Source organism: Lampetra fluviatilis, chromosome 15, assembly GCF_964198595.1.
Source record: "Lampetra fluviatilis chromosome 15, kcLamFluv1.1, whole genome shotgun sequence".
Classification (NCBI taxonomy): Eukaryota; Metazoa; Chordata; class Hyperoartia; order Petromyzontiformes; family Petromyzontidae; genus Lampetra; species Lampetra fluviatilis.
Genome location: NC_136289.1, coordinates 6,476,632 through 6,498,611, shown reverse-complemented (window position 1 = coordinate 6,498,611; position 21,980 = coordinate 6,476,632). Strand labels below are relative to the sequence as shown.

The 21,980-nt window shown below is 47.7% G+C and overlaps 1 protein-coding gene across 1 annotated transcript in view; it reads right to left on the bottom strand.

Annotated features, from left to right (window-relative positions):
- Positions 1–6,689: 6,689 nt before the first annotated feature.
- The window catches only part of ANAPC10 (anaphase promoting complex subunit 10), a 47,470-nt gene continuing 32,179 nt past the window's right edge, over positions 6,690–21,980 (bottom strand). The window contains exon 5 of the mRNA XM_078863003.1: positions 6,690–14,104. Within this exon, the coding sequence (XP_078719129.1) occupies positions 13,874–14,104 (231 nt within the window). The 3' untranslated portion in view covers positions 6,690–13,873. The remainder of the gene's footprint in view (positions 14,105–21,980) is intronic.

The window sequence follows — 21,980 nt, the reverse complement described above, 5'->3', positions numbered from 1 at the left end:
GATGCAGATCCAGACGAAGGCACCTCAAGCATTCTCAGGGTTCAGCGTAAATGGCCGAGCCTCAGAAAGCCAGCAGTCCAGGAGCGGCCTGGCTGCAGGAAATCAACCCAGTGTCTTCACCAATGTATCAGAGAGGTACACATATTAACGCATCTGAAAGAAAAAAAGCCAAGCAAAGCGACGTTTACAACCATCCCCCACAGCGACTGCCAAAGAGGGTGATGGCCGTGTGAATGCTCTCGACTGCCGAAGGTCTGCGACGTTTAATTAGGACTCTTTTTTAAATTATGGCTCAAGAGGTCAAAAGAACAAAGGGCAACCCCCCCCCCCACATCCCCCTTGGTGACAACAGTGGAAGTCTTTTGTCTCTCTTGCTCACCATCCCCCCCAGTTGTCCCTAGAATTGGTCACACTCGGCCTGTCAATCACGCCCGAAACAACGGCTGTCAGTGTGCCGCCGAGAGCCGTGCAGCGAGCACGCGCCTATGAACGTTGAACTTCTTTCGCACCGTACGTAGCCAACCGTGCGAATCGGAGGTGCGCGCATCCTACCAACCGTGACAAATCTGCAAATCGGGAGTAGCGTGCCTTCGTTCCGCGCACGTCATCGCTAGAGCTCCCACGTGTCGAGTTTTATTTTTTTACGAAGGTACCAACCATGTGCGATGGAGAATTAACCGGGGGTGGGGAGGGAGAAAAAAATACGTGACTTGTATGTGTGTTGAACTTCTTTCACACAGTACGTAGCCAGCCGTGCTAATCGGAGGTGCGGGGGAAGGACAACAAACTAAACACAAAAAGCAGTTTTAAATAAATGAGTTTTCAATCTAGATTTAAAAGTGCGCAGTTCCAGTGGCTTCCTATTATCGGAAGGAAGAGCGTTCCAGACGGCCGCTGAAGCGCATCCGAAAGTGCGCGATGCGGTGACCGTCTCCGTTCGATGGCCAGCAGCCAAAAGCCGCTGCTGCTGCCGCTGCCGCTGCTGCTGCCGCTGCTGCTGCTGCTTCTGCTGCTGCTGCTTCTGCTGCTGCTGCTTCTGCCGCTGCTGCTGCTGATACTGCTGCTGCTGCTGCTGCTTCTGCCGCTGCTGCTGCTGATACTGCTGCTGCTGCTGCTTCTGCCGCTGCTGCTGCTGCTTCTGCTGCTGCTGCTGCTACTGCTGCTGCTGCAAGGATGACCGGAGTTCAGGTGGTAGTTTGTGCTCCTTGACGAGATCAGCGAGGTCCTGTGGTTCACTTGCGGCCAGCACTTTGTGCGTAACGAGTGCGACCTCACAATGTAAGTTGACTTGCGTGACCGTGTTGTCATGTTCGGGTTCCTTTTTTCCATCCAACGCAAAGTTACACTTAAACAAAACAACACATTAGCTGGGTACAAAACGACGACATGTCGAATAAACGTCCGGCTGTGGCGGTGCGTTAAGTAAGTGGAAATTGTAACATCCACAAAAATCACAATTTGCACGCGGAAAGAAATACAATACCCCCTTTAAAAACGCATTCGTGGAGGAACTGTCACTTAAGATTACAATTTATTAGATTTTTTATTTATTTACGTTTCGTTATTTATTTTCGGGAGGGCGACTGGGGAGCAAAGGTGGGGAGGATGGAGGGGGAAAGGTCACGGGAGATTTCTGAGGCCCCCTGCCCTTGAAACGGCACTTAACGACCCCAGCAAAGAACTGTGCATTTGATAAAGAGCATCTGATGTTCTGTGGGAAGGAATCCCATGGCTTGGTGCTCCAACAACCAAACAGTGGCTGAGCTTGTTTGCTTCTGAAGCCCATTTTGATCGACACGGGCGTAACGTTTCAAAGCGGACATGTGTGGCCCACGTGGAGTGGATTTTCCCACTTGGAGCAACTGCCAACGGGAGTTGACGTACACAGCAAAAATATGACAGACCCAAGTTACAGTTTTTGCGCAATATACAGGCCATGTATAGATTCATCTCCCAGCCCACCGTGCGCCTCGCGCTTTCATGAATAGGCAGGATTCAGATCGCAACTCGATCCTTGGTGGCCTTGTTTTTACCCTCTCATTTGCGACTGGCTGCCTCGTTCGTTGTCGTATTTCTTTCGTCTTTTTCAACCACTCGCCCAAGTGGAACATGTGCATGTCATTTTCATGAAATGTAAAGGACATATTCGTACACGCACAATTTTCGAGGCAAGTATTGTCAAATCGACGAATCACTAGACACTTGCAAAACAGTGCTACAATTAAATGTTGGAACGGTGGTGCGGTGGTTCGTGTACTGCACTATGAACCCAGGAATGTATCTGACAAGCCGAATTTATAACTATAACGATTTTATTTACCAGGTAAAACCCAATGAGCTCTGTTTTAGAGGCGACCTGGCCACACTTGATAGCTCATCGAAGTGGCTTCTATCATCACACATGGGAATTTATCGTAGCTGCCAAACACTCCAAACGCATGCTTGTAAACGTTGAGGTGAAACCCGGAGGAACCTGGAGAAAAATCCGCGCGATCACTGGGAGAACACGCCAACTCCAAATAGACAACAAGCATCGTCAGGGTCAGGATCGAACCCACGACCTCCTGCGTACCAAGCAAAGGAGACGACATCTCGCCACCGTGGTGCCCTTTTATTCTGAGTTTCATTCGGCACCAAGGCTAACCGTGGCGGATCATATCTGAACTAGGGCGTGGGTCATTCCCTTCATCCACCTGTACTGACCGGCGTGGTGATTTTGGCCAAAGGACCCCCGTGACAAACGTGGCGTGGGAAGGCCTTTATCTAGCAGTGGCTGTGCAAAGGGCTGTACATTTTTAAATGTCTGTCAACACAAACTTTGATATTTTCAAAGCAATTTCCGATATTCCCGTATGTGGCACATCACTAAAGCAATGCCCAGCTTTCCATAAATACTACATGAGATATCGGTGATTCATTGAAACAAAAAATGTTATTCCGTGAACGAGCTAATTATTTGGGTGATAAGGGTTAATCAACTGTTAATTTTAGCACGAAACCAATAACATGTGGAATAATATCACTTTAGCTAAAATACTGAAGACGTTTACATGCCACAACTAATCAAAACACATTTCAACTGGATTAAATGAACTCAGTTGTACAGCAGACACCATATCCCGTTGGAGGAACCCAGCGAAAATAAACGATTTCACTGGCTTTCCCCAAACCACTCGAATGCATTTTCACTGGATTCACGGAAGCGAGCGAGTTGTACAATGGCAGATTTAGAGCGCAGCTTCACGCTTGTGGAGATCCATCGGTCAGATTGCCGACTGAGCTCAAATCGCCGATCGTGCATCGTGCAGATACGAAGAGCGAAGAGTGACAGAGGGCAACCGAAGGGCTTATATTATTTTACAGCCTTTTAAAATAAACAAAAACTCTTGAGAAATTATAGCCGTGAGGTAAGTCGTCTGCGATGTTTTTATTGGCAGCTTTACCAATTACAACGCTGGCTGGCATTACACGTGCGTCTTGCCCGTTTTTTTTTCAAATGAGAAATATACATTTTAAAACCCACGTATCTCCAGCAGCCCTCCGCATAAGCACGGTTGGCTACGTACGGTGCGAAAAAGTTCAACATACAGAGCAAAATAGTAAAAGTATCAATACACGGGCTCATTTCAGTATATGCAAGATACACATATGCTGTGAATATTGTATTGCCTTTGGGCTCGTTTGCAAAAACACAAACCCACACAGCGCACCTCGTGACCCACGCACGACTGCGGTTGGTGGGAATGAAATTGCATAAAGAAAGGTTGATTGGGGTGCCTTGGCAAAACACAGCATGAACACAAAGGTATGCGCGCTAAACGGAACAAGTTTATGGCTTGCATACAAAAACAATGCCAAGGAGATCCAAGGCAAACAGGAGGCGGATACAGACGATTATTGTTCCAATTCCTAAATAGAATTCGGAATCCACAGTTTGGGAAATGTGTACACCTGTAAAGACACACGCGGGTGTGTCTTGACATACAGCACTTCCTGGTCCACAGCAGTCACCTGCACACTGGTGCGGTAAAAAAAATAAGTCATATTTTTAAACACTTTTTTAAAAACACGCTTTTATGAAATGTACCGTACTAGTAATGGCAGAACTCCACGACTCCAGGAAGTGGCCCCGAAGCTTGCCATAGCGTAAGGGACCGTGGCCAATTACAGCCAACATCAGTTGACCGTGGACAATTACACACAAGCCTAAACATAACTTATTAAAAAAAAATTCTAAATATATATTGTTTTCTGATAGAATATAGTATTGTCATCAGTATGACATAAGTATACCAAGTTTGCAGTCGATGCCACATTGGGAAGTGGGTTAAAATTGAGTTACAAGATTTGAGGATACAACAACGACGACAACAACAGACAGAGTGAGTTAAATGAAAGCGTGTAACAACTCCTCCGTTCAACCCCCACACCAATCGGCCAAAAACAATTCCCGATGCCGAGATGCAGCGCGTCTCGCTGTGAAGCAGCGGATCTACTCCCCGTGTGGCAACGGCTGTGGAGGCGGACGCTGTGCAAGCGTGTCTAGCGGGGCTCTCTTTGCAACAGAACGGCGCTATCAGCGGTGACCTGCGCTGGCGAATCTTTGCACCCAACAGGCGCGTACATTACGCGGGTCGGAGGTCACGCGGGCAGCATCATCCTCTCTTCTCCCAGGACAGAGAAAGGGTCTTCATCCTCGTGCACATTCTGACAAGAATTCGTTGGACAGAGGCGTCAGAGGCTTTGCTGAGTCGAGCACCCATTAATTAATTCGTGAGCCAGGATGCAGCCACTGTCTGCCAGGGTGGTCGGCCCCCGCCAGGTGAACCGCTCTGAGCGTTGCTCCGACTCGGGCCCCCGACAATACTTCCCAGTATCCTATAGGAGAGGTTTCAAGCAAGGTAACCGATGGAGATTTACCATCGCCACCGCCGTCACCGTTTGCCGATCGAGCAGGCAGGGAAGAGTTTTGCGAGGCAAATTCATCCGTGCCCTCCTTCCTCTCCAGCTTCAGCAAATTCTGACAGGCCTAGAAGCAGTCGATGTTGTGGGTGAAGTCGAGGCAGGTGAAGAACTTTGCTTCGAGGTCACGTCTGAGAGATCGCCGTCCCACAAAGACAACACCTGTCCGTCGTCATCGGCGACGTCAATATGCGGCAAAGACACCAATCCCTCGTTATGTCAACTCAACTCAATATATACGGAATAATTATATAAGGTTACATATAAATTGAGGAACGAATTCGATACGAAGCGTTACATTTGCATTTACGGAATTTTGAATATCTAAATTATGTATTTTTCTGAATTTCCAACGGTTTTGCACTATACTGGGTTCCTGCGATTTTAGGTGCCAACGCCTCACGCTTGGCTTGTTGTTTCGGTGTTAATAACGCCTGCTGCTGTACAGGATTTCACCCCTTTTTCAAAACGTTCTTACTTCAGTAATGTAACTCGAGATGTTGGAAAGAGGCCATTAAGCGCAAGCGACAGCCAAAGTGCAAAACAACGACCTCCTCAAACGGCAATCACAAGTTTCTTACTGTGCAGTCATTTTTTTTATTTCGCGACTTTTGAGTACAATTAATATTGTATCATAAAATTACAGATTATTCCACTAAATGTGCTTAAAACACTTAAGTGTGATGTTATTCTTCGTCTTGGGGTCGAAATATGTTCCGTAAGGAACGCATCTCCAATGAAATAATGTATGTCAATGGGAAAATAGGGTTCGATAAATAGATTTTCGCTTTATGTGCAATTCTCGTGGAAAGTATCCGTTCCGTATATTGAGGGATGCCCTGTATGATAAACTCAAACTTGGCTACATTGAAAACCCCCGAGAAAAAAATTATGAAAACTAGCCTGCATAGACTGCCAGAGTTAAACCGTAGAATTTAATTCAGCAAAACCAAATACATTCCAAGATGCTTTTAAGCGTGGTTCCCTCCGTCTGTACGGCCTGTGCAGAGACAAGAGTGATGGTTGGTGGTGGAAAGGTCAGAATCAGAATATTTATACTGGAAGAGTCCGATGAGCTATAAATCTCTTTTTCACAAATATCCAGGTCGCATTCTTAGGTTTTTTCGGTAAAGTCACGTAGGTAAAAAATTAAAATTAATCAAAGTAAAATAAAATAATAATAAAATATAAATCACGACGTTTCGGAGGCAACACAAGCTTCCGTCTTCAGGTGTTGCCTCCGAAACGTCGTGATTTTAATTTAATTTTATTTTACTTTTATTAATTTAAATTTTTTACCTACGTGACTTTACCGAAAACACCTAAGAATATGAATCCTTGCAGTCATGAAAGCTTCAAATCTAGAATTATCAAGGTCACATGGCAGCGCCTCTAAAATGGAAGAGCGCCCGCATTTCCGTACGCATCCCTTTGATGTTGTTGTCCTTGTCCTCTGCCGACAGCACCATGCATCTCCCTTGCAAACCACAGCTGGGTAATTAGCTAAACACGTGACTTTCCGAGTAACAAATAAACATTATATTATTGGATCTTTCGGTAAAATCACGTAGAAGGGAAATAATAAAATAATATTAATATAAAACAATAAAAATTCTCACGACGTTTCGACTGCAACACAAGCAATCATCATCAGGTGTGGAATCAACAGCAAGAAATTTTTTTAAAATTTTCTAATTTTCTAAATTTTAAAATTTTCTTGCTGTGGATTTCACACCTGATGATGATTGCTTGTGTTGCAGTCGAAACGTCGTGAGAATTTCTATTGTTTTATATTTATATTATTTTATTATTTCCCTTCTACGTGACTTTACCGAAAGAACCAGGAATATGAATCGCTGCAGTCACGAAAGCTTTAAAGCAAAATAAACATTAGTCGATTGATTCCGAGTCTGCTGCCTGCAGATGGCAGCTACCACTCCATCAGCTACCACTCCATCAGCTACCACTCCATCAGCTACCACTCCATCTGCAGGAATACCGTAACCGACATGGTGGACACTGACGCACAAAATGAAATTGAAAAACATTTTATTGACAATATAGTTTCAAGAATCTAATGTTTATGTAAGTATCTTAGGTTCGTTCGTTCATTTCTCAATCCGCTTGTCCTGGTGAGGGCGGCGGCAGCAGCATGTTGAGTAGTAGGGCGTTCCAGACCTCCCTTTCCCTGACAAAGGACTCTAGCTGGAGAATTCCCAGGTGTTCCCAGGCCAGCCGAGCGACATAGTCCCACCAGCGTGTGCTGGGCCGGCCCCGGGGTCTTCGCCAAGTGGGACGTGCCCGGTAAAGTACCAGGGGGAGTCTACCGGGGGCACTGGCGGAGCCAGTGGGTGGGGGGGTGGGGGGTGGGTGGAGTGGCACGTGCCCCCCCAATGATCCGATCCAAATCCCTAATTTCGATTACATAATTGGGGTTTATTAGTAACAAATCGGAATTTTGCAACCCCCACTGCCACTGTGTAGCATGTTATTAAGTGCCAGTGACTCTATGAGATGATAGGACAATAGTCTGAGTCCGTAATTGGCAATAAGTAATGGCAAAGCAGTTATAAGTGACTCAGAATTGTGCGCAGTTGCGAATACAGTACACGACTTCCCTGAAGGCATCAACACCTTCAGCGAGCGCGATGCCGATCACACAACGCGGTTCGAATTCGACCCTCGATCGATGGCTGCACCATTGCCGCACACGCGTAGAATAAAAAGCAAGGGACAAATCCTTACTTACTAACTCCTCGATCATGTTTCATTGATGGAAGGGTTGCCCCCCCTACCTGATAATCCTGGCTCCGCCATTGACCGAGGGGCATCCTGATGGCCGAACCACCTTAACTGGCTCCTCTCAATCCGGAGGAGCAGTGGCTCAAAACCTCATTTCGGCCCATTGTACCCGCGATCTCATCTTTAGGGTCATTACCCAACGCTCATGACCATAGGTGAGGGCCGGAATGCAGATCGACCTGTAAACCGAGAGCTTTGTTCGGGAACTCAGCTCCCGCTTCGCTACCATGGAACGGTACCCGCAACACTGCGGACTCCACACCGATCCGCCCGGCGAGAACCCGCTCCCACTTACCATCACTCGCGAAAGAGACCCCTAGGTACTTAAACTCCTCCACTAAAGGCAGCTTTCCCCCCTCACCTGGACAGCATACTCCGCCATCTCCGGGAAGTGAACCACGACCTCAGATTTGGAGGTGATGATCCTCATCCCGGCCGCTTCACACTCGGCATCAAACCGTTCAAGTGCACGCTGGAGATCACAGACTGACGAAGCAAAGAGGACAACGTCATCTGCAAAAAGCAGCGACGACGCCACCTCCATGCCCCCGTACCGGATACTCTCCATACCTCAGCTGCATTTTGATATCCTGTCCATGAAAATCACAAACGGGAGTGGAGACAAGACGCACCCTTGGCACAGTCCAACACCTACAGTGAACGACCTTGATTTAACACCAAGAATACAGACACAGCTCTCACTCTGGGAATAGAGGGACCGGATATCACACGAAAACGACACCGGTGCATCATACTCCCGCAGCACCTCCCACAAGACATTCCGGGGAACACAAGTCTACGAAGCAGAGGAAGACCGAAGGATACGCCCAAGACTCCTCAAATATATGAGAGAGAAAAGAGCTGGTCCATTAGTCCACGACCCTGACGGAATCCGCATCGTTTCTCCTGAATCTGAGGTTCGACCACTGGGCAAAGCCTTCTCTCCAGCACTCTGGCATCGGCTTTATCTGGGACACTGAGAAGTCTGATCCCTCTGCAGTTGGAGCACACCCTCTGGTCCCCTTTCTTAAAAATCAGGACCACGACCCCAGTTTGCCAATCCAGAGGTACTGTACCCCCCTTCTAAGCAACATTGAAGAGGCGTGTTAACCCCAACACCCCGAAACTGTCCAGCGCTTTCAACAACTCTGGGCGAATCTCATCCACTCCAGCAGCTTTTCCGCTATGAAGGCCTTCGACCGCCGCAGCGGCTTCAGCAGCCGTGATGGATGAGACCCCCCCCAGCTGTTCCCAGGGCTGCCTCGTAATAGGAGGGCATGTCCACAGGGTGGAGGAGCTCCTCAAAGTGTTCCTTCCACCTCTAGACTATCTCCTTAGTTGAGTTCAATGTTACGCCGCCACCCTTCCTGAGAACAACCTGGGCCACGTCCCGTCGACCCCCTCCTAAGGTGTGGCATTGTTTGCCATAACATCTTTGCGGCTGCCCGGTAGTCCCTCTCCATGGCCTCTACAAACTCCCCCCCCCCCCCCCGCCTGGGCTTTCACTTCAGCGACTGCTACCGCCCTCTTGGCAAGCGAGTACCTCTCAATCGAGTCGCGAAACCTTTTTCCGAAGCCTCCTTCTTCAACTTGACAGCTCCCCTCACCACTGGTGTCCACCGCCATGACAGGCACCAACTGCCTTCAGGCCACAGCTTTTCGCAGCTGCATCAACAATTGAGGTCCTGAACATCGTCCGCTCGGACTCAATGTCCATAACCTCCCCCTGGAGTGTAGGAGACATTTTCCCGGAGGTGGAAGTTGAAAACCTTCTGCACTGGGTCTTCCGCAGGACGTTCCCAAAGAACTCGCACTATTCGTTTGGGCCTTTCACGTCTATCTGGTCGGTGTCAAAGCGTCGGATCCAACTTACCACCAGGTGGTAATCAGTTGACAGCTCTGCCCCTCTCCTCACTCGAGTGTCCAGAACATACAGCCTTAGGTCCGATGATACAACTATAAAGTCAATCATTGACCTTCGGCCCAAGGTGCTCTGGTACCAAGTACACTTATGAGCATCCTTGTGTTCGAACACGGTGCTTGCTATTGACATTAAGTGACTAGCGAAGAATTCTAATAACATCTCACCATTCGGGTTCAGATCAGGGGGGCCATTCCTCCCAATCATGCCTCTCCAGGTATCTCCATCGTTGACCACATGACCATTGAAGTCCAGTCAGAATATGGAGTCGGTAGGCAGCACTCTATCGAGCACTGCATCCACCTTCTCGAAGAAGTCTTAATACTCTGAACTGCTGTTTGGTAATACGCACAGACAAATCAGAGTTTTCCTTTCCGAGACCCGAGGTCTCACTGAGGCGACCCTCTCATCCACTGGGACAAACTCCAACTGAACAGCACCCAGCCGGAAGCTTGTGGGTATCCCCACACCGCCTCTCACCAGGGGTTACTCTGGAATAAGAGATTACCCCCCATCGAGAACTTTGGTTCCAATGCCAATGCTGCGTGTGGAGGTGAGGCTGACTATGTCTAGTCAGTACCTTTCCACCTCCTCCACCAGCTCCGGCTCTTTCCCCCCCAGTGATGTGACATTCCATGTCCCAATAGCTGGTGTCCATTGCCAAGGGCCAGTCCGTCTGAGACCATCACTCTCCCTACCAAACTGGCATCACTCACACCCGCCCCTCACCCTTCATCCTGCGGACGGTGGGCCCACAGGACAGCGCCACGTAACCATTTCGGGCTGGGCCCGACCAGGTTATGTGGATCACCCGACCACAAGGTGCTTGCTGGTGAACACCACCCCCAGGCCTGGCTCCAGGGGGGTATACCTTGTCCGGGGGAGGTTCTCCGATTTGTATATTTCCGAACCATTCATGAGGGGCTTTTGTTTGGACCGTTATTTGTGTGGAACCTCCCCCCAAAATCTGTTCGTCAAGGGAGACCCTACCCTACCAGGCGACATAGCTCTGAGGGTCACTGGAACACAAAGACCCCACCACCACGATATTTATGTAAATATGACAAATTGCAGTCTTATTATGGTGGCTGTTATGTAATGCTCGGTGAAATGTGGCCAAATACGTTCTACCTAACTTCAGATAAAAACATCACATTTTTTATGTTTCTCAGCATAATAAAAATAAGAAATAACCACAACCTCACTTTAAACACATTTAAAGCAGAAAAAAAGTCTTAAAAAAATCAGAAAATTACATATATATTTACATTCAATTTTCAGAAATGTACGTTTAAAATATATTTTTTGGGCAAAATTGAGCAAAAGAGTTCATGAACTTTGACAATCCTCGATCTGAAACCACAATGGGTATCCACAAACTTCTCCTAGCATGTCTGGCAAGGCGATAATCATCCTCTCCAGGACCTTTCCCGGGACACACTGAGGAGGGAAATGCCCGAGTAGTTGTTAACATCAGTGCGGTCCCCCCCTTTTTTAAAATAGGGACCACCAGGGCATCCTTCCAACCCTGCGGAAACCTTCCTGTGGACCTGACAGTTGTGATGACATCACATAGAGCAGTTTGCGCAACAAACGCCACCCTCCCTCCCGAGGTCAACTCTCCCTGGCGCTTTACCTGGTTTCAAGCTCCGCATCGCCCTTCGGACTTCCTTAAGAGATGCAACTTCAGCCAACCACTCAAAATAAGCAGCCACTTCCTTCAATATTTGAGGCACAGCAGCACCAGCAGGGTCAACCCCACTGTATCCTATGATATTCTTTGAGCAATGGGGTTTTTCCCCTTCCCCCAAGACCGCACAGACACACATTGCATGTACATCTCCAGACACATGTCCTCAAAACTGACCACATGTTAATTTAATTCTGGTGGCGAATGTTTAGGGGATGTGGCTTAGACAAGTGTCAACGCAGTGGAACACTCATTTCACTCGGTCCCCAGAGTCCACACCACTGGCACTCAAAACTCTTTGGACCGCAATGGACGATTCGCTGGGTACCCTTTTCCAGCTGTGTCTGCTTTGCCAAGAAGAAACATAAGTTAATCAGTCATATGCTGGTATAATTCCAGGTTCTCCCCAACTCCAGGTCCCATGGCGAGTATTATTTGCCAATTCATGATACGTGAGCATGTTGCCGCTAGCCAACCTATATTGCAAAGCCATTATTTTGAAACCATAAAAAATGTTACAATTGGTTAGACAGAGACACAAGGAAATTGAGCCCTCATCCACTGAGATGATGGCCAACAAGAAGCCTGACGACCATATCTACAGCCAGTCTGGAATCATTAACCTACAATAAGAAAAAACTAAACTCAGTCTTCGCATAGTGCCCTTTCATGAAGACACTGAGTGGGGGCGTTAAGACATAGTTTCCTGGCTGAGGGCCAAAACCGCTCGACACAATATCTGGTCTGGTCTGAAGCCCTCCTGAGACACGAATTCGTAAACAAGGCTTCCGGTGCAAGCGGAGAAATGAGCTTCCCTGTAAACAATACGTATCATGCCAGCACAAAGTAAACAGCTCCCCTCTCACGATGAATAATAATTATTCATCGCATACAAGAAAATGACATGTGCAGCATGAATCAATGTGAGAGCCAGTGCCCTCCATGTGTGCTCCCCCTCCCAGAATTCTTAAATCACATTTTCTTGGATGGTCACATTTTCCAGTAGCAACAGAACTGCCGATTGTTGTCCTTCTCCCGCACCGACGATTAGCATGGTTGGCTGCGTACGGTGTGAAAGAAGTTCAACGTACATACATGCAATACCGCCGTTCAGCAGAAACAGGACAAATTGTCGACAAATATTTATTTATCTCTATGGCAGCATTCATTTCCCTGAAGAGGAAACTTAAGTATGCTTATTATGTCATACACGTGATTCATGCTAGCCTTTGAAAGGTTTGGCAAGTGTAGACAATTAAGGGGGCAATTGTTTGCAGCTGATGTTTTGCCAAGTTGTTTCAGTGAGCCCGTGAAGGAGAACACATATGAAGGCTGTGTGAACGTGCACACGTGTGTATTGTGCGAGTGCGAACGTGACGACTTCAATTTTGAAAATAAGACGATGATGAGAGTTAATTTGATTCAACCAGTTTTGTGGTCTCGTTGTTTGTTCTACACTCATAGTGGCTGATATACAACATGAGAGTGCACCGTATCCTTGCGGAGCATATGGCAGTGAACGGAACACCAATGGACACATCTGCGGTGAGACAATGACACTTGGCCGTTACACAAAGGTCATTTAATTGGCGCTCGGCAAAATTAAAACTAATCGCGTAACGTGTGGCTTCCAAATTGAAAATCTGTCATCGCAAACAAGGCTTGGCCATTCTGTCCGGGAGAGATTTGATTCTATACCAAACAAAAAATAGGCACGAGGCCCGTGACGAGTTAAAGTTAATCACGTAGAGAGCTGGCAAGCAGCCAGGATAGTGGCCGTATATTTGTGGCAGCAAGCAAACTCCAGTGGGCTTTGTACGAGCTTCAAGTTTCGAATAAAACTTTCACGACTGCATTGCCAAAGGGTGTAGAAACGGGCGATAAAAAGCCTCGCTACCATCATCACCAACTCTGCCGTGCAATGGAAATAAACAGATCTCCAACGTGTTTTCGGGTCGTACCGCGTGTTGTTCGGCACGACATCCGACGTTTCACTCCACCCGCTGGGAGCTTCTTCAGGAACTGTGTGGAGAGTCACGTCAGACACCGTGTCGAACATAACATGGTAGAACCAGAAAACACATCGGAGAGATGTATACAGCACAGCTTCGGAAACCTACAGAGTAACAGATATAAATACCATTTCGCAGGCTAACGTTTTGGGAAATGGTCCTGCTTTAAAGTGGGGCAGCCTGTGACATTTAAAGCCCCATTACGATCACAGCATTCTTGACCCATCTACAGCTTTCATCTTTGGCAAAGTTGTAATTTCACCAGGCCTGTAAGACGGCACGAGAAGAATTGTGGCGTGCGCCTGCAGGGCGAGAACAACTGGACTCTCATCATGCCAAGGTGGACAGGGGCAGGCGGGGGGGGGGGGGCGTTAAAACCACCGCGAAGGGTCGTGACACGCGCGGCTTTGCGAACACCGTTGGGGATTCCGTGGGTTCGTAACGGCGCGTCGCCGAGAGAACCGCGCCGCGTTCTCGCGCCGCCCCTCAACGGACGGTGCTGTACACGAGGCACCCGACGGTGGAGAGGCGCGGCAGGTTACCCACGGTGCTCTCCTCCACGGGCGTGTAGACGCGGATCTGCCGCATGTGCGTGTCGCGCCCGTTCTGGTGGTTCGCCAGCACTGCCATCTGGATCATGAAGGTGCGCAGGGGCTTGCCGTCGGCGTCCGTCAGCGGGATGTGCACCCAGCCGCTGGGCTCCACAAGCTCCAGCTGCTGCTTTCCGCACGCACGCGCAGAAGAAAAAGTTTCTCCGTTATGGCCTTTGAACGAAACGACGGGGCGCAAAGTCGTTCCTGAACTTTTTTACGTTAACCGCGGCCGCCACTGCCCACGATGCTGTCCATGCGGTGGTGCCCTCATCGTGTGATGTAACAGCCTGTGGGGGCAGGTGCTGTTAGCGAGCACCTATTAAGGCTGGCACGGTGCACGAGTAAGTGGTGTGGCTAGCAACAAGCCCGTTGCCTCCGTCTCCCCGGTGACGATGTTTATACACACACAGCACCATGTAGGGCTAAGTACATTTCGATTTAAAGCTTTCGTGACCGCAGGGAGTCATCTTCTTGGTTCTTTCGGTAAAGTCACGTAGAAGGGAAATAATAAAATAATAAAAATAAAACATAATAAAATAATTCTCACGACGTTTCGGCCACAACGCAAGCAGCCGCGTTGTGGCCGAAACGTCGTGAGAATTATTTTATTATGTTTTATTTTTATTATTTTATTACTTCCCTTCTACGTGACTTTACCGAAAGAACCAAGAAGGCTAAGTACATGTTTGAGTCGAACTGTCGGAGGTTCAGGACCGGTTCAGATATTCACAACACATTCGCAACGCACGCAGACAAAATTCCCCACGGTTAGCGTCATCGACTGGAGGAGGAAGTTAGCGTGCAACTACGAAGGCCAGACGCTATATACAGGAGGGAGGTTTGGCCAGGACTGTGCGCAGCGACCTTCATCTCCCAGGGTGCTGACGTTCACACATTGCACCAGGCACTCATTTAAGGCTGAATCAACCAAGCGGGGAAACATAACAGGTTAAAACACCGAGTATCACCCAACCACGGACAAGGCCAGTAACTGCAGCCAGGTCGCACGAACTCACACGCCACATCTTCACGGGTGTACACACGCACACACGTGTACACGCGCACACTCACACAGAAAGACTGGCAAGTCTGCAGGAAACTCCTGCTTTCAAACTCAATGGCACAAGAAACCAGCTTAACCTGATTAGTATACATGCTGCATACCCATGGCGTAACATTACGGATGACATCGTGTAAGCCAGAAAATAATTCGTAAAATGAACCAAAGTTTTCATGCAAAATGAAATTTCTAAGGTTTTCCAAGTCACGAGCACCGCGCGATGGCGAGACTTGCCGTCATCTCGCAGCTGTTGGCTCACCGCTGCGGTGGAGTGAACGTACTGCAATAATTTTAAAAATATTCCCCTATTTTGTCCACAAACAAGATTTCTTTTTGAAATCTAACTTTTTCCAAAAGGCGAGTATGATGCTATGCCTTGCGCGCTATAAGCAGACGGTTTACACCATGACATGAAACAACATGTGTTTGGTCAATTATTTAAGTAATTCTTAAGGAACACTCTCAAGACTCCATGCAGATGGGAATATAACCTACTTGATGTACTGTCTCCTGCTGGTGGGTGTATCAAGTAAGTCCAATTCTTGCATGATCCACCAACCACTTTTCCAAGTGGGAAGATCAGACACCCTGCCAAATTAACTAGATGGGAAGGCCTGGTTGGGTAATTTAAACCCAGACTCCAAAAATTGTTATTCACGATTTACTCGCCATACCACCGTCAACATTATAGGGAGATATTAAAAAAAACACAAAAACAATACATCATGGTATTTCCTTATTCAATATGTTGCTGCATTACACAGATTAAATGTACAGCATAAAAACACCTAATGAAAAATCATGTTGATACGTGTTAAATGCAGATCTTCTATAGCTCAGCTTGCCAGTACTCTATTTCTCAGCGAGCCATTTGAAGGCTTCCCTTCACTGCTGTTCACACTTTTATCTATCATCCACGCTTGTTTTTTTCAACACAAGTTCTCGTGGACACATCACCTGCTCATCAGCTGCAGTTCGAGGCATAAACAACGCTGTTTGAGCCAATCATCATCATTCGCCATTATCCACTTGCCACGGTCACGTGACGCAAACATTCCATCAAGCTCCTGCACACGAGCACATTTCGTCTCTCCGTCTCCACGGGTTGGACGTCACAACTCAGGGTGGACGTCACAACTCAGGGTGGACGTCACAACGCACGGCGAAAGTCCCCCGTCCGCAGGCGCACAACCCGGTGGGAAATGAGCGATGACGCTTTTGATTCCCCGGCAACCAGGGCACCCTGTCACGTCGGTGGCCGGGCGGCTAGTCCCAGACTTCGCACGGCAGGTGTGGGTCATGGGGTCACCGCCACCACGATGATTGATAGGCAACGGTGCAATTCACACACCGACTCCAAAGTTCCCACCGCATGCCACTTGCATGAGCAACGCGCGAGCGTTCTCAACAGGCTAGTGATGTGTGTCACCCACCCAGCCATTCGATGAATTGCCACCATTAAGGGTTGCGATTGGCTTCCTTCAAGAATCTACTTTTCTCATTTTACGGATTTGTTCGTTCCGTTTCTCATTTTTCCGTCTCATTAGTAAATTTGTTTTCACTCCGCTAGCCTGCGTGTTAGATTGGCATTTGCACATCCACTTCCACAAATTGTAGTAATCATAATAACAACCGATTCTTACATGCACGAATCAATGCAGGAATCGGAACGCGAAATGCATTATAACAGTTACATGCCTACCCCTCACCGCATGAACTCCAAACTCGAGTGAGCAGTTGCAGTAGCTGTAAACGTGGGAGCAGTGGAACGTATTCACGAATAATCCGCTCGCTGAAGCTCCAGCAGCCAAAGGGGCGGGGGGGGGGAGTGGCGAGTGGTTTTGCCCCACTCTGGCACACGGATCTTTCTTTGTCTTCGTCAACCCCTTGGTAACTGCGTGGACACCCACCCCCCTCCCACTTTAGCCTTTTAACAGACCACCTAATCATGATGGCTGCATCCCCATTAGGGGGTTCGTGAATACCTGGAGAAATCCCCGAGCTACCCCCGTGGCATCACGGCGCCGCCACCGTAGGACCACGCACACCGATCCCGACGTCCCGTCCCTGGTTACCAGCCGTCGCGGCGGTCTGCTACAGGCATTAAAATACCATCAAATGAGAAAAAGGGGGAGGAGGGGGGGGAAGAGGCACGCTCCCGTCCACAAATTTCGGCGCAAGTAAAAGTGCAGCCGTCCTGGATGGGGCCTTTCATCATCGAGGTGTCTCGAGGGCTCGGACGGCGAAGGAAGTCACGGCTGGGATCTGTCGGTCTTGGCGGAAAAATGTACGTGTGTGCGCGGCAGTATGGTATTACCAGGCACGGCAGCCTCCCTCCAGCGAGGCAGCAAACCACTGTTGCTTCCACGTCTTAAAAATGGGATTGTATAACAACAACGAACCCCCAGTAGAAGTAACAGTTCCAAAAAACGATTCTGCAACAAAAAAATCTTCAGTTTTAGAAATCTAGTTGAGTTTTGACAATTTGCAGACTGGTGTTTACAGATGTTGCTTAATCTTCTATAAAAAAAAAATCTAGGTAGTGGAATTTTTCATATATATAATACATCCGTGTGGAACGCACATAGTTGTTATTTTTCCGAATTAGTGATAACAAATGCCAACGTTTTGACCAGCAGGTATTTTTCCAAGCCCATGGAAACAACGAATAAGGCTCCAGCGAGGTTGAATAGGGACAACACATTTACGAGCGTACCATGCTCTCATTAATACAAATTTAACTAGCATAAAAGCGGGTTGCAACATGGCATTCATTTACAGCTGTGGCAATAATACAATGGAATATGCAATGACGGCACAAAAGAAAATATCGTTATCAACAAATCTGTTGCCATAGGCCACGAAAACTGTAAAGAGACCAAGTGGATCCTTGTGGTTATAAAAAAAATCAATGGCTCTTTGGGTTCTACTGAAAAAACTGGGTGTCCATTGCTTGATTAAACAAACACTTCTGAATATATTTCTATGTTTGAATACTGCACATATGAAAAAGGCATAATTTATTATATCAATAAGTTAATCATACTGATAGTTGTTAATTTGATGAGAATAGGTGGAGAGGAAGGGGTTGGTGGCACAGTGGCTAATACACTGCGCTATGAATACTGTGACCCGAACTCGATTTCCAGCCACAGCCACCATCAGTGCAAGTGTCACGGTGGCTATGAGATGTTAACTACCTCGCCTGGTATACAGGAGGTCGTGGGTTCGATCTCGACCTTGACGCCTGCTGCTGTATATTTGGAGTTTGCGTGTCTCTCTCTCATCATCATCATTACGGTGGCTATGAGATGTTAACTACCTCGCCTGGTATACAGGAGGTCGTGGGTTCGATCTCGACCTTGACGCCTGCTGTATATTTGGAGTTTGCGTGTCTCTCTCTCATCATCATCATTACGGTGGCTAGGAGATGTTAACTACCTCGCCTGGTATACAGGAGGTCGTGGGTTCAATCCCAACCCTGACGACTGTAAATTTTAGGGTTTGCATGTTATCCCCGTGGTCTCGTTCAGAGTATTTGGATGCTATCAATTTCCACATGATAAGCCACTTCGTTGAGCTATCATTTGTGGCCAGGTCGATTCTGAAAAAGAGCTACATAGCTCAGTGGGCCTTATCTGACAACATTTAAATAGTTTAGTTTGAATTTAGAATCAGTTTCGCTCGTCGACATCAACCGGCACTGACCATAAAACCTGCACTGACCAATGTGATGAAGTATGGTTGAAAAAACCCTGTGAATTGACACAGCGTGGCCTTTATTCAGCAGTACTGACAAGGGCTGTAACTATTGTAACTTTTTTGTTGTCATATAATGGTGGTTAAAAGCGAGGGATAACATACATTACAATGTGCTTTGGTTGCGAGCATTTGAATTACTTCTCATAAAAGTAATCCCTGTACAGATTTCCCCCGTGCACAATGGCTCACAGAGAAATGTATTTTTTTCCAAGAGGGAACACACTGACCTACAGCTACTCAAAGGCAAGCGTCACTGCCCCACCCACATGCCCCATTATCATCATCAACACATCGCGCGGCATTGTCAGAACACGCAGTGAACTTCCAACACTGCGACACACACGTCATGAACACCACAACCATCAGCAGCAGGCGCATCCACACCGTTATCCACTGCTTGTTGGAAGGAACCTCCATTCCAACTAACATCGCTTTAAACGCACCCTCTGCAGCTGATATCAATCTCACTCCCGCATGTGCCCATGACAACATCGCTCCATCGCTACCTTTGGTCATCCCTGCTTGTTAGGTTGGTCGTCACGTTTAGGCTGCCACCGATTCCAAAGCACCTGGGTTCATTCATTAAAGAAATGCTGCGCTGCAGAACAGGGCACCGACTTGAACGTGTGCGAGTGCTTGGCCCACGTGTTTGGTAAATAAACTGGCAGCTGCCACTTCCAATAGTCAGTAGTCAACTGACCACATGTGTGCACACACTGCACAAGCAAAATGCTTGGGTAAAATTTTAATAAATAAAAAATGAAGGGACTGCACTGACGCGCATGTATATTTAGTAAATCGCCACATTCATCATTAACTCCGACATTCTAACAGAAGAAATATTCACTTGGCTGATGTTTTGAGTAATGGCACTTCCTCAGAACAGAGAATGGGTCATTGCTACAAGCATAAGGCAAATTTAATCATAACAATGCTGTTTGTTTATCCAGTCATGCCCGAGTTCGTCTCAAACCTATTTTTCAGGTCCTGCTTGGGCGTAAAGCACAAGTCTCGCATAGGTGGAGTCACGTGGGAGAAAGCTAAATTACCCAGAGATAACCCACGGATGCAAGCGGATAACACTCTCAGGGCTACACAGACGGGTTCATGAACCCACATCGTTACACAAAATGAAATACGACCCTTGCTGGGACTAAAGGGAACGGGTGCAACCCAGCAGCCTGAGCAGCCTTCGTATGTGTCGAGTGTTAATAAGGCAGTGCTAATGACGAATGTGGCGATTAAGTGTTTACTTGCTGCAGTGAGCTAGAGGTAAGATTCAGCGGGAGGAATACTTTCCTACACCTGTGCGGGCCGACGCGGTCTCCCATTACCCCAGCCGCAGGTGTTAACAATGAGATGGAGGGCATTCCGAGCGCGCGCTGGTGTGCATGTAGACAGGAAATTAAATTGCACCCAAAGGAGAGGCCACCCCCTTCAAAGGTCCGCAACATCAAATGGCGCTTGCGCGCCCGTGATCCCTTTTGATGCTCCTCCGTCCGCAAACATTCCGCTCACCGCAGCCTTCGGTTGCAATTTTTTGCGGTTGCCTTTGGATGCGACGGGGCCGTGAAAGACCGTGACTGTGCGCATAACAGTGGGGGCGGGAGGGGGGCTTCTCTTGTCACTGCGCGCGGCTTATGGCAATGGTTCGCTTGTTTAAACAAGCGACTGGGTGATCCTTTGCAGGATCACAGAGAGAGACCGAGGGTGCAAAATGTCGTTCATAAAAGGTGCGCGCACACGCACGTGTAGTCACTCTGGAAACCAAAAGTCTTCGACGAAGGATGGCTTGCGTTTTCTTTATTGTTATCTTGCAATTTCATTGATATTACCATCTTAGCAATTATAAAGGGGGGGGGGGGGGTCATGGCGCAGTGGTGGTTAGTACTCAACCATGAACCTGGCAATCTGAGTTAAATTGCGGGCCACAGCTAATATCAGTGGCGAGTGATATTATGAGCAGGTCTTGGGCCCTCGCTTCACGAACCTGCACTGAGCAGACAAGTGAAACGAGGTCAAATATCCCCAACTGACCGATAAGGTGCGGGAAGGCCTTCATCCAGCGAGCGGGAAATTAAATGATAAATTAACATTTAAAACTTAATAGTAGAAATTCTAAATGGACAAGTAAAGTTTAAAATGGCTTAATCAGAGACATCGTATCGTGCCAATGAGCTTGTAATCTCATGCTTAGGTATGAAAGAAAACTTTTAATGCCTGCAAAAGTGCTCACATGCGTTGGCCATCATTGCAAATGATAAGCTCTAAGTTAGTTACGGTTGGCTATGTACAGTGCGAAAGAAGTTCAACATACATATATAAAAAATGTGTTTTGTCCATTATAATTATTGAGATTCTATGTAATGCAGTTATCCAATTGGAAGAGTAACGATGCCTGCAAGGGGTTTTACGACTCTTACACATGAGTACCAAGTTGGCACGAGAGGTGTTTTTACAGACAAATAATGCAATGCTGCAAGAAGGCTAAGAATTTTGAAATTATCTGGAAATCTCATCAGATACAAAAGTACTTACGTGGTATTTGGAATCAACAATTGAGCCCTAACTCACCGCAGGCTTGGTGGAGTGGTCATAAACTTTACAAAAGCAAAGGATCATTGCTTGCTGGTGCACCCACCGATGCTGTGTCTCGTTCTTCTGGCCATGATCTTCACCAAGAACACAGCGGTGGTCGTCAATAATTACATTGGTCAAAGTTCCGTGGCACTCTGTGTCATTGGCCCTGTCACTCTCTGGCGTTGCAGCACATCCACGCCACAATCTCTCACACACCCGCGACCGCACACATGGGAGTCTCAAGTTGATGGAGATGAACCACGATGAGGGCCCGTTTATTCGCACACCAACAGGGCCTGTAACGTGACCACGACTCGGCCTGCGGACACAGCACACCCATGTCCGAGCCCCCCCTCTCGGCGTGCCACGTGACTCTGTCTTTCGAGTCACGTGTCTGCCCACGTGTGGCGCATGATAGGGACGGGGCCTAAAGAGCCGTCCACCTGCACTCAACCAATTTAGACCCAGCTATCGACATGCCAATATTGCGCAATCTCCTCGTGCTATTTACTGCAGCCAAGCCATTCCCACACACGTGACACTTGGTGGTGGTGTCACCACACGCACGATTTATCCTTACCGTAACAAACTGTTAGAC